Raw genomic sequence first — 14349 nt, forward strand, 5'->3', positions numbered from 1 at the left:
TGAAGAAAAATTGCTAAGAGTACCCTCCAGGTGAGATTTAGATTGGATATTAAGAAAAATGTATTTACTGAAAAAGTGGTCAATCATTGGAACAGGCTGCCCATGGAAGTGGTGGAGTCCTCAAACCCAGAGGTGTTCAAAAAAAAAAAATGTGTTGACGTGGTAGTTCAGGACATGGTTTAGCAGGTCAGGTGGTGTTGGGCTGACATTTGGACTTGATCTTAGAGGCCTTTCCCAACCTTAATGATTCAATGACAAAATAATTTCATTTCAGAGAATGGTACGACAAGGGGGCCAGGGAGGAGGCGTCTGATCCAAAACTAAAACTTAGGAAAGTACAATTCCTTTACTATTACTAATAGACAGCAAGGAGGCTGAAGTAAATATTTTAATGGATTATTCACCAAGTTACTATGGCAAATGCTGCTTCACAGCTATATTCGTACCTTCAAAAAAATCTTAAGTGACAGAAAAAAAATTATTACAAGACTACACAATCTGAAAAAGGTGTCTAATTTAAAGTAACACAGATTTTCACGCTACAGGCAGGTATTACAAAGCTGTAGTCTTACCTATTTAAGTGTGAGCTGCTGAAAACTTATGTAGTCACCTGGATGAATTCCAGCAGCTTGCGATTTAGATAAAACACTGCCACAAAATACATGCCTGATTGTATGCAGACTGACATTAATTATAGAGGATAAAAGAAGCGGCACAAAAAATGTTTAGGCATAGGGTTAACTATGATTAAGTACACTGTCAGGAGACACAAAGAACTATCACAGCTTCTTACCATATGATGGAGATTCTCGGCCATCCTCTCTGTCAGTCTCTTTTTCTTTTTTTCTTCTGTGATGCCTGTGCCCACGATGCCTATGCCGTCGACGGCCTTGCTTTCCAAATGGGACATGAACTCCAATATACACAGCTCTGTGGCCTTTTCAAGAAAGTTTAAAAGGAAACAATTAAACAAAACCTAATCTCACCGAATTTAGTGTTTTAATTAAAAAGACAGGGAGTGTGACAAAATGAAACCCAGGAGCACTTGGCAAAACTACCTTTAGTGAACTAATACTACTTGCCCTCTCCTCCTGCCTTGGTGCCAAGGATCTAGTACTATACTTGTTTCCCTGATAAACTGAGTAAGAATATGCCCCAAATTAAGAACTCGGTAGTGAAACAAATTATACAGAAACACAAGCTTGACCTGTAATGCTGAAAGAAGCTACTTGATAATCAACACCAGGCAAGGCAGAGACATTACATGATGCCTGTCTTGTTTGCAAGGATACACTATATCCTTGCATATCAGGATAGTTGTTGCAAAAGCAAGATGTAATCTCCTAGTTCAGCTTATGAACTTCGTTAAGAAATTACTCATTGTTTAGAGTATGCAAGGATTTTTCTCTGCTTGAATGAACTGCCAATATTACTTCATGTAGCATGCGACACATCTAGGTGAACCTGATATTCAATTATACCATTAATTTAATATTGGTTTAGGAGCATAAAAGGAACTTATATTTAGAAACGTATGCCAAAACATAACTTACGGAGAAGGCTGGAGGTTTTTTTCTATTCCAGAGGTTTTAAATAAATTTCAGTAGCGCATCCTCAAATTAATACATACTGCTCTTCAAAATATGTACATTCAACATCTGGCTTTTCCTCTGACCTTTCACATTAAGGCAACGCTAGCATCAACAACTTCGCAAAAGAAATCTGTCAGACTGTTATGAACATATTACTATCATGACTCCCATAACAGAGTTAGTATATACAGTAATCCTTTCAATTCCTTTTTAAACAAACAATCTCAGGAAGAGACACATTAACTCTAAGTCTGGTGGTTAACACTAAATACTTTGTTTCATATTGTAGAACAGTTATTATAGAAGACTGACATTAGCAAAGGAAAAAGGAAGTAAGTGACTTTCTAGCTCTGAGAGATGTAAATTTACAGAAGACAAGCAAGCCCTAGGAGTTGAGACTGTACACATACATGCACAAATACATGTGTATAACACACACACTTAGATTAAGGATATTGAAAAATTCACGAGACTACAGACCTTTGAAGAAGTAAAAAGTGGTAGTATGTAAAACTTGTTTTCCAAGAAAAGCATCTCTGAGCCCAAAAACTTTTAATAAAGCAGTATTTTTACAGTGCTACATGGGAAAAAGACTAAGCAAAAATCACTAATACTGCACAAGCAATTTCAATGTTTAATTAATGCGGTCAAGATTCCTTTCCAAATTACAAGACCCGATTCTTGACAGAATTCCAACACTAGTTTTAATTAGAGTTGACTGATTGGCACTATGACCAAATCTGAAATTAAGCCTATTAAAAGGTATTTGTTTCCATTTAAGAGTGGAAAACAGATTAATTTCTTGAAGCATTTATTAGTCCTATTTATAGAGAGACAGTTTTGTGAATTTCTTCCAACAAGAACACTCACGGCCCTGCTGGGCAGCCTGACCTCCACCCTCCATGACTACTACGCCCAATGAAATTCCTAGAGAAAGTAAAGCAAATGTGACACCTAAAGATAAATCAATGCACTTGATGTAGAATATGACTAGGTGGCAGTACTGACAATGGTCACGTTACCGACACTATTGTGATACAATAACCTTATGCATAAGGAAAAGCAGAAGTCCTGGATTCAAAAATAGCTGCATTACTCATCGCAGCCTGCTCAAAAGTGCCTGGTGCAATTGAGTGACCCACCGCTAACTGCAAGTGCAGGCAATTACTTTCTAGAAAACTGCAAGAATCTGAAACTGCTTGAGATTTTATTTCCTGAAAAATTAGAACAATTTCTACATTTTCATCTCATGCTCTTCTCATAAAGTAAGAAGAAAATTCCACGTTGCTTTCTATACTAAAGAATAAATGAAAATCCCATTAATTTTTTCAAGAGCCTCCATCTTAACCCACTCTGCTATTGCAAAAATTAGCATTTGTAACACTCTGAACATTTCCACAGTCAAAGACAATGTTTCTGAATGGAGGAGAAGTAGGAAAGGAAAAGAGAAGTCTATCTCCTACTTCAAAACTGCAGTCTGAAATTTTTTTTTCAGTAGAAAAGTGTGGAGGATAGCAGATATGTTGTAAAGAGACAGGTAAAAGCTAGGGACAACTGAGCTGAAAGAAGCAACAAACTGAAGGCATTTTAAGCAACCTGCAATTATAGCTAAATGCTTTCCTACCAAAAGGCACTGACCTCTCGGCTATCACCAAGCCCAGGTGCCTCATAGCTCTTCGAGGCACACCAGGGCGGGTAGGCAACTGCTTACTTAGTCCTCCACCTGGGCAGCCTGCCTGCAACACGTTGTATTACTTTCTACTCAAGAATGAAACTTGAAAGAACGTGCATTCTCACTACCCCAGCACATCAGGGTATCAAAAAGACAGGCGAGCAGGCTTAGTGACAAGTTCTCCTGCCCTTCAGTCCACGCTGCCCAGAAGCAACTATTGTGTGATTGGCTCTTTCCTATGTAGACACTCTCTTGCAGGCAAATATAAAACAGACACTCTTGCAGGCAAGTATACCTTCCCCAAATCACTTCTGTACATGCAAAGTGATCAGGCTGCTACACCTTCAACTTTATTTTCAGCAAGTAAGTAAAATGCATCACAATCAAATGTAATTCTACCAGAATAAATTAAAGAAAAAAACATTATGTTGCAAAAGAGCCTCAGATTTTTTTGGTTTGTTTTTCAGAGCAAGCATGGGTGCCGGGGGGTGGAATACAATCACCTAATCAAGGAAAGTTTGACTATTACAAACAGCATCTTATGACTGCACCAGACCATCCCTTAAGAACAGGATCTTTTTTTGGCTATCACAGACATTCATAAAGACTTCTCCACTACTACCCAGGAAATCCAAAACTACTGCTGTTAAACGTACTGCCATGATTACCCAAAAGCATGTTTTGCTGGTACATTCAACTCCAAAAGGCAGGATAGAAACTACATAATAAAAGTAGGACATGTTTAACCTTAATTGTAACTCCACAAAATAAAACATTGAGAAGCCCTCTAAAAATACAGTTGTATGGAATAGGTCTGCATTCCCTTAACTTTCATTATTCAGATAGGAGTAATTAATGTTTGCGGATGGACAAAGACTTACTTACAAACATAATTTACAAGGAAAAAAACAAAGCCACCAGGTTTGGTTTTTTTCCTTCATTTCCAATGAACTGGGCAAAACAACTTAACAGTTCCCTTCACCCTCGCCAAAAAAAAAGAAAAATGCCAGAAAACATAACAGCGATGGAGAAACTGAATTCTAAAAAGGCTGGAATTCACATTACTGGCATCAGTGTTATTTCTAAAAGGAACACAGGCTTTTACTTGACTATTGTTTTTAAATGCTTAACAGGTAAAATTACATGACCTTCAAAGCTTTATTCACAGAAACATCTGCACTGCAGTACCACTTTCCAGCAAAGCTTGTTATAGAATTACTTTAAACCTATAATCAATAGAATTAGTAGACTGTCCAACACTAAATTTAGCAATGCAAAGCTCAAGCAGTAATTGTTCATTTTAATCTAACATGACTTTATCCAAGCTTAGCTGTTCAAATCCACCAAGAGTATTTACTACTTAAGGTCCTGATCGGTATGAAACAAATTTAAATGTTAGGAGCTTGCTACACGTCTCCATCACATGGTTGGTCTCACTCCAAAACACAGTTTATACCAAGTCCATTGAAACTGACAGAAGAGAAAATGCCCTGTTTGAGGTCCCCAAGACAAAGGTAACTGAAGACTTCTACAGACCAAGAGAGATCAAAAACATGTATCCAAAACTGCTCTGATGTGGTAACCCCGTAAGCGCAATTCCACAGAACTTGGTGTTTGCTAGCCACCATTTTGTTAGCGAGGTGCCTCATAAGCTTCTACAAAGGACATTCTTGTTAACAAGAGAAAAAAGAAAATCAAGTTAATATTTATGTGAATTCTCAAATCCTGTTACTTAAAGATTTGAACTGCAGAGATCATGTATTAGTTATAGCTGTAAAGGACATCTGGAGCTGGGCTATCATCCAATATTGCTCAAAGTACAGTCAACTTCAAAAACTGAAGTCATGTTTTTGGTCAGGCTGGTCAGGATGACAGTCAAGTTTTCAGTATCTGTAAGGACAGATACTCTACAGCCCCTCCAGGCAACCTAGTCCAACATGTGACAACACACTGCATCAAAAAAAGAATCCCCAGTATCCAATCAGCACTTCCAATATCGCATCCTGTGTGTGCTCACCCCCCTTCACCATGCACCTCCAAACAAGAGTGACTCTGTCTTCTCCACTAGCTCCCAGTCTGCTGAAGCCAAAAGCTTCTTGACAAGAATTACCATTTTTCCAAAACTCTTCAGATAAATGACCTATCTTCAGATTAGTAATATACACGGAAGCCTTTATTTTATTAAATAAAGTCACAATCTATCTTGTCCCAGTATGGAAAAACTGGTGGATTTGCAGGAGAGATACTAATCTGTTCCTTGAGACTATGAAATGGCGGGGGGGGGGGGGAGAAAAAAAGGGCAGCTGTGGGGAAGGGGGAAGCCATGTGCTGTTCGGTGTCTTCTAACTCACATCCCCAAACACACTACCCTAGTAGAAAGCACTTGAAATCTACCATCACCTCATGCCATGACATTAATTCCCCTTATATCACAGAAAGTATCTGTGCACACAAAAATAAACACAGCGCAATTTACTAGCATGACTTCTGGCTTTTCTGTCACAGGTCTGCACTGAAGGTAAAAGCACACAAATGGAAAAATTAACCTCTGGTGGAAGAAGTAAGAAAATGAGAACAAGAAATTCTTCCCATGCCCCAAGAAATTTCACAGCCCAAAGGTCTTCTCCAAATATTCTCTGCTCTGGTGAAACTTAAGGAACAAGTAGAACCCCCTCATTTACACAACCTGTCCCTTTTGTTTAAGGTTGATATTTATAAAGAAAATTTTGAAAACTGACTCATCAGTAATTCCCTAAAAATACTACTACTATGCCAATTCACTAATTTTCTAATTAAAAGTCATGCCACATTTCTGATATATGCAATTAAATGTATCATTTAATATTGGTAGTAGAGTTCTCAGTGTGAGACACAAACTAAATATTTCAAAATAAACAGCAGTATTCTAGCTTATTTTATGAACTTCTCATTCAATGTGCCCAAGAAAATTATTTCTAAGGAAATAATGCAGTAAAAGTGAATATAAAATATTTTAATATAAACTTGGTCTTCTGTGCATGAACTGACTATAAAAAAAAGCCCTACTACTACCAAGGGTTATTCTTCTGAGCTTTGTTAGAAGAATTATTTTACAAAAATTATTCCCTGCCTTCAGGACAAAATACTTGAAACAAAATTTTCTAACAGAATTTGTACAGAAGAGTAAAATTCTTTCGTGGAACAGTTACATGCCATAGCTGGAATCCAACCATCCATTAAACCTCCTGGGCTCTATTCTGAACTCTCTCTTTGCTCCAAGTAATTAAGTATATCTGAGAATACACTCCTTACACTAAAATACTTGCATAGGTAAAGTTGAGAAGCATAATCCACAAATCCAGTATGCATAGCAGACTGTAAAGCTGCTCAGTAAGAGTGTTCTTCCACTACACAATGAAAGACAGCATCAAGTTATGATGACTGGCAAAAGCAGTACATGTCAGATTTTTTATTACATGGAGAAATGATTTTTTTCCTGACTGAAAACCAAATACGAGTTGGCAGTGGCAGTGACAAGAGAAAAATGGTGCTGAATACTTCTATTTGACACAACCAATAATATTCATGAAGGCATTATTAGTAATTACATTAGACTTGCAGGCAGAAACAGTATTAGGAAAAGCTTAGTCCCAGCTGACAGAGCTACACAGGGATGCTAGCAGGTTATGTCCACCCAGGTCTCTGCGTCACGTTACCAGCACCCATCTCCTTTACTTGAGAAAGGAGCTAGCACGCAGGATCTGTGGAAGGAGGGGACCAGCTGCCCTCGCACCCTATACCCAAGCCAGACTGTAGCTGGGCCCCATGCTTTATCTGAGCTGAAAGTACTTGGTCCAGCCTGTCTCTGCAGCAGAGCTCAGGAAAAAGGATACATGCCAGAGATAATTTCAAAGTGGTATTTCAGCTGGACGGGAAGAAACATAGAAACATACAAATCTAGCGAAGTCCTATTAAGATAAAAGATTAGCCTTTCATCCACTAATAAAAGAAACTAGGGATGGCATACCATAACATTGTCTTTGTAAAACATTTCAAACCAAAAATTTGCATAGAATATCTTCCACTTCATCAATGGGTCACAAATACATTCTCATTACAAATTTGATCACACGACTCTCTTGTACAACTGCTGAACGCATCTTTAAAGGGATCATCTTCCCCCTAAATGCATCCATCTGCTCATATTTTAAGAAATGAAAAGCATTACAGAAGGAACCTGTAGGTTTTTTTCCTTCTTTGAGGAAAAACTCAAAGTTTCGCTTTCTTCACAAAATAAGAAGTGTTCAGAAATAATAACAAAAGAATTAAAAGTTTTAATGGCTGTGAAACAATAGCTTTCAGTGAATTTCAAATGGAGACGTGATCCATTCAGAAAGACTTCTGAAACTGATAAATTCACAGGTTTAGCCAATTTTTGGAAGAACTTATTTTAAAGAGATTGAACATTGTAAGATAAATGTCATGAAAAGCCATCAAGAAAGAATAGGCCGCAGAATCAAGTACAGTCTCCTGTTTTTTTCTGCCACAATTTAAAAAAATTAAATTGTGGCAATCTGGAGCCATCGAGCTCTCTGAAAGTTTTAAGTTTCAATTGGTGCCGTTTGGTGAAACTGCAGTTTTATGGCCCTGCTACTTGAATCACAACTTGCATGTGTTTCAGATGATAAAACTGCGGGGTTTTTTTACAAAATTTCTGACTCAGAACAGAAACATCACAACGTTCTCTCAGATAAAACTCAAAAAATCCTCTCAGGACATAGTTTATGTCAAACTTTTTAAAAGCACTGCTTCCGTTTCAGTCTATATTGCAATAAATATTTATTTTACACCTTTATGTAAGAGGCATTTGTTTTGAATGTCATTCATTTTATAAACAACTCTTTTCAGAAGAAATGTTAAAACCAGGATGGACATTACCCAAAGTGGATTTTAAAGATTCAAGTATAAGTGAGGTTATTGTCTGCTGCAGATGTTCTCATAAACTCATTCAAGTTTAAACACTGACTCACTTTGAAAAACGGTTACTAGAGAACAGACAATGTCACTGAGCAGCTTTGTCTGTTTTGGAGGGTGACTATTAGATAATCTAGTCTTACTTGTTAGAAATTGCAATGATTCAAGCATATACATATTTTGTACTGCCTTCCACCTCTACAGAAAAAGTAATTTCATATTGAAAAACTTACACTTTGCTGCATCACCTCCTTCAAAGATCATTTTCATTTATGGTTCAGTATTTGTATATAGATCTTCTAAGAATTTTATGATTACTTACACACGTATTCCAGTTCCCACGCAAAAAAATCACTGAAATTGCTGAAGTATACTCTTCCCATAAAGCAATATGCTGATCATAATATTAAACAGATCTAAGTCAGGACAAAAGCTGTCTTCTCAAAGAATGTTTCTTACTTTAAAGTAGAAAAGAATACCATACACATTTGCACATCATTTACACATATATTATACATCATTTATACATACACTACACAATGTCTTTTTAACAAAAGTAAAATTGGAATAGTAATACTACTGTTATTCTAACAGATGACTTACAATACATGAAAAAATACTGACTTAGTTTCAGTATGAATACTACTACTCAGTCCCAACTCAGAAAGATTGTAAAGTCAGATAAGGTAACGTTTAGCAAGACAAAACATCCTGACAATAGCCATTTATCAACTTGGCTATGCAGAAGGATTCCTTAGCTGTTGAGACCATTCCATATAATAAATTAAAAAATGTCTCAAAGACACTCATTAAGATGATCAGTTTGTAGATCAATGAGTGATTTCCCTCAAGGATGAGAACAGTAGTAACAAAACTGCTACAAAAACTTTTTTTTTAAGTTTATACGATTGTCATCCAGCTAAAGGATATGAATTTTAGGGTGTATTAGTCTATGCTTCTTTCTACACCCAGCTCTTTTAGGCTATCATCAAGAAGTCTCATAACATAAAAAATAAAAAAAGAAGTCCCTTGCCTTAGGTAACTTCTATCAAACTTCACTTGCCAGGAGCTTACAGTATGTTTTTCCAGTAATTTTCAAGTAATTTTATATGCAAGTGAAAATACAAGAATTTTCAGTAATTTGTAAATACTGTGTTTGGCAGAATCAGAAGCAAATTCCAAAAATATTGTTCTAAAAGTTAATCCCTGCCTCTAAAACCAACAACATATCAACTCTGAAAATCGCGTCTAGTCACTGCTGGTGCTCTATCGAGTTTCATGTCTACACAGTCAGGTTGTCTACTTTTCCTCTCAAAAGGAACTCTGAAAAGAGTTTTGATAGCATTTGTTAAGGACTTACTTTTGTGATGAACAACACAAAGAATAAAATAAAACAAGGTGAGGACAATTATGCCCTTTATACAGAAGACTGAATACTGCATAAAAGACCAGGACAAGAAGTCCTAAGGAACTTGCCTGGGGACTGTATAATGCGGAATTTGCATAGAAAAGGGTATTACAACTAAAATTTAAACGTACATGTGATTAAGATGTAGCAATGCAGCCCAATTCCAAAACTGACTTCAAGATTGCATTGAAAACCATATTAGGAAAACACCCTCGTTTTTGTGACTTAGAGAAGCACCGAGCACTGCTAACATTTATGCGTGAACAGTAAGGATAAAAGAATTTATCCTGCACCAGCTACCACCACAGCTGGTGCAAGTGAACATTTTGTTGATACTGCATATGACTCAGAGCACATCTCAAAATACCTAACTGGCTGTGCTGTATCTGAACAGACATGTTTTTGCTTGCTCTCAGTTCAACCCAAACTAAGGTGTAGGCAAGATCTCCCAGTGAAGGGACAGCAGTATAGAGAGTGGATGAAAGGCAGTCTGCAAGAATCATTAATGACCATACAAAATTATTTCTGTTTTCAGAAGCAGCTACACAATTTTCTACTTTTTGACCAAATAAAAAGATACAACTTCATTAAAAACAGCATTTCAAATTTTTTTTCTTTGTTGGACACGGTTGTTTTCTAGACCATTACGGGCTCTCAAAGGTTCAAGCACTCATTCTGTAGTTTTAAAACTGTAAGAAACCCGTTCTGCACTGCCTGTCTAACTTGGTACAGCCCATTACAGAACGCAAAAATGTAAATACTAAGCAAAATTTTAAAGTGCCAGCAGCTGCATTGTCCTGTTTTATTACTTGTGCTTACCTGTTCCTGTAAAGCCTGTTTTCTTGAAAGATTTTACAAGAACTATTCATGGATTTTTGAACAGTTGCAATTTAGATGCACATAAAAGGCAGAATAATAGTAAACCTGCCACCTGCAAAAAATCATGGCAATACATTCTACAAGTTGACATAAAAATTCTCCAAGCTCCCCAAAGGTCTTTCATAATACTGAAAAAGTTTCTAACTACTTATAAACATTAAATTGCAGAATACTTGCAGAACAAGTCTTCCACTTAGATATACAATATTCACTTCTAGAGCGGAAAAGTGCAGGATTATTTACCTGTCCTTACCAACTAAGATTAACTGAAAAGCACAGCTGTTTTCTTAGAAAAATAAGGCTCTAAACCATCACAGTATCAGAGATAAGAGGGTCATCTGGAATGTAAACACTATTTACACCTGTTACAGTATGGTGTGAGAGTAGAGTAGCTATTAAATCATCTTAACTCTTGAGGGCTGCATCTTGGGTTTATGCCACAGAAAACTAGACTACTGAAACACACACTTTCAACCTCAGATTGTTTCTGGGACAACACTCAAGTTATACGCTGCTAGTTTTATGTGCTGAGAATAATGGAATACATGCCTTTTCCCTTAAACTGTATCTAACAAACATATCCTTCAATCAAGGTGGAAAACAAACTACACATTTAAAAAGATAACTGCTGGTAATATCAAGCCAAACACATTAACTCAGGTTTAAGAAAGCTTTCCATAAACATGGCTCTTGACAGAAAACGCCCCTTAAAGACAGCATAACATACCTCTGCTATTACTACTTCTGCCTTACTTTGTTATGGCTCTCCTTCATTACAGCTCAAACAGTCTGACATCAAGTTAAGAACATTAGGTGTTCCGAAAAATGTTATTTTAAGATGTTATTCTCCTTTCTAGCTCTTCTGTAAACTGACACTTGTTATTTCAAAGTAAGGCCTTACAGCTTCAGTGAAGAGCAGTACCTTTATTTAGTACACATACAGTCTGCCCACAATGGCAGTTTACCATCTCGACCCATTTCTCTTTTACAGCAAGTTACAAAACAAGTAGCCTGTGCCTAACCTTTCTAACCTAAACACTGTCACTTTGGATAGGTACCACACTTTCTCAGCTATAATAAACAGAATGCAGAGCTTGGGAAGATCTAAATCCCAGATCTATTTTCCTCCTTAGCACTCGGCCCTCTTTCCACTAGTACTTTATCACAAAATTTCCAGAAAATCTAAGTATCCAATACTGACAACACCAAGAAATCTTTGCTTTAGTATTAGTGGCAAAATTACACCTTCTACAGCATCAACCAATCAACATTACTTTGTTCAGGCTTTAAAGCAATTAAATATCACCTGTCTATTCTGGCCCTTACAGCTTTGGTGCTTCATCATAGCTGAACTGCATTAACTGCTTGCTGCCTCTCCTTGAAAATTGAATCAACACATACTTCTGGAAAAGAGTTCTAGAAATTTGGAACCTAACTCACCAGAAAAACAAGTTGGAAGACTGGACTGAAACAATTTCAGGTCTTAAAATGCTACCAATGATTAATGTTGGACAATAAGTCTTCCTAAGCCGACAAGAAAACATTCACAAGTAAGTAATGAAAAAGAATACTATCTGGAGGTTTTTTTTACTGCATGCAGGCAACAATTCCATTACTCCTCTTGCAAGATGTGAATTCTACAATTAAAACCAAAACCCCGAAATCCCACACACCTACTTTAATCATAATAGCTTATAAATAATTATCTCAAACAGAGCTGTAAGTTCACATAAATTTATCTTCTGAAACTCCCTGAATCTAAACAATCTTTTTTGGTGAACCTGAGAGAAGATAACTGGGTCATAAACAACTGTACTTACATTGCTTTCTCTTTTATACAGGAAAGGAATAACTACTTATTTTTTCTTTGAAACAGTTTCCACTACTAAAATTCAAAATATGTGCCATCCTTCCCCTTCCCCATTCTACCATTAAAAAAGGACCAATTTTCTTACAATAAGATACTACAAAATATATGTAATCACCAAAAATAATTCCTACTTCTATGTGAAAATGTGTGCCTTTATCAAGCTTCAAATCTGTGATAATCACACTGGAACACTTTTCTTGCCAGATACTTCTTATTAGTTACTTCTTTAACCTCTGTATAACCTCTGTAGCACTGAGACACTTACAGTGGGTCATTCTCAAGACAGTGAGAGTAAGCCAGAGGAAAGGTAAGGTTGCACGACTAAAAGCAAGGTGAGGACAGAGAGACTTTCTCTCTTCTTTCAACAGCTGTTATGTTGACTCAATTGCTTATGATACAGAAGTCTTGATTTCACCTTAATTTATTCTTTGGCTGTGGGTGAGACAGGTATTTTTCTACAGTCAGCACTACAAGCACTTAAATTGCCTCAAGCAGCCTGAAACCCCCCTGCCTTCCCACCCAGTATCTTGTTCTAAGTACAGTGCTCTCCTAGCTGATGCACTCCTGAGAATGTGCTACAAAAGAGACTGGGGAAGCGATCTGGCTGCACGTTCCCATGTGCACGTTCCCATGTCATTCTTGGTGGCTGATGCCTCACAGCTGTTCATGCTGCTGCACAGCAAACTACTCCAGCTGAATGCTTGCTTTCCCTTAACCCCTGCCTCCCTGCAAAACACACAAATGTTTTTTCTGGGTCATCTCCTAGAGGAAAGAAAGAAGGAAACAAAGGAGGAGAGAGCTTAAATGCACACCAAAGATGTACCTGCAGACACAGCAGTGGTTTCGCCACAACTCAACCCTATCTAAATTGGCACGGTTGCAGCCTCCACTGCTGCACCCCTCAGTCTCATAGTCCCATTTCCTTCTTCCACTCAGAACTGGCACACATCCATCTGTGTGGCAAATTGGCTCAGGGTGCTTAATTGCAGAGATCTTTCTTATTATTTTCCTTTGTCAGGACTGTTACATTTTCCAGTGGCTTAACATGCTTAACCAGGCTTATAGTACGGTCAGACAAACAAAAGTATCAGTACAAGACAGAAAGCAGACTGGAGGGAACAAAGCAAGAGTACGACTACAGCAGCAAACAACTTTAATCACTTTAAACTGTCTCTTGTTAGATCATAGCTTAAGAAAACGTGACAGCAACCTAAATCAACTTTTCTCGGCTAGAAACTGCTGCCATAATGGCTCTGAGGCATCGTAAAGCAGTAAGACTCAGTGCTGTCAGGAAATACTACTTAGTGAATCTACTGATGGTCTTCTAACACTTTACAAAAGTTAATCAAGCTTCAGAGCATTCTATGTTAAAAGTGGTAAGATTTTAACACTGGATCTCCCTAATGCTTTTCCTCTGGCTTCGTTAAATAGCATCCACCTACTTCCTTTGCAAGTCAGTGAGAAATTGTATCTCAGACAAAGTACCTAATTTTCCATTTTGCTTTATGAAACTAACTCAAAGCCATTTTCGTTGCTGAATGCAGGATCCTCTTCTCAGCCAAAGAAGACTAACAGAATTCCATAATGCTTTAACTGACTGCAGATTGCAGAATGTGCAATTTATCATGGAATTAGAAGTAGTTATCCCCTCAGACTCTCCGTATTTGAAGTGCGTGACCACATTCACAAGGACACTTAACTTTCAGAAAACAAAACAAACATCTCCCTCATGGCCCCTTGTTGCCTGTGTTTTTATTCTGTAGAAATTGACATAATTCATGCTAGGAAATTACTCACTGACAGCAATCATTTTTTCTGACCTACAACCTCAGAGGCAAGCTTTTCTTGGAAAGATCTGGGTTTTTTTTGGTTTTGTTTTTTTTAGCATATTTTTTTGTGTGACAGATTTGAATACAGCATTTATTAGCAAACAGTGACAAGAAAATGGTGCGGATCATCTGCTGGTCACTGGTTT

The 14349-nt window shown here is 37.3% G+C and overlaps 1 protein-coding gene across 4 annotated transcripts in view; it reads right to left on the reverse strand.

The window, feature by feature from the left end:
- The window catches only part of SLC4A7 (solute carrier family 4 member 7), an 89950-nt gene that overhangs the window by 41361 nt on the left and 34240 nt on the right, over window positions 1–14349 (reverse strand). For all 4 annotated transcript variants that reach the window (XM_069860062.1, XM_069860064.1, XM_069860063.1 and 1 more), the window contains exon 3: window positions 794–937. In XM_069860062.1, coding sequence (XP_069716163.1) covers window positions 794–937 — 144 coding nt within the window. The remainder of the gene's footprint in view (window positions 1–793; window positions 938–14349) is intronic.

Source organism: Phaenicophaeus curvirostris, chromosome 6, assembly GCF_032191515.1.
Source record: "Phaenicophaeus curvirostris isolate KB17595 chromosome 6, BPBGC_Pcur_1.0, whole genome shotgun sequence".
In the NCBI taxonomy this organism is placed as follows: Eukaryota; Metazoa; Chordata; class Aves; order Cuculiformes; family Cuculidae; genus Phaenicophaeus; species Phaenicophaeus curvirostris.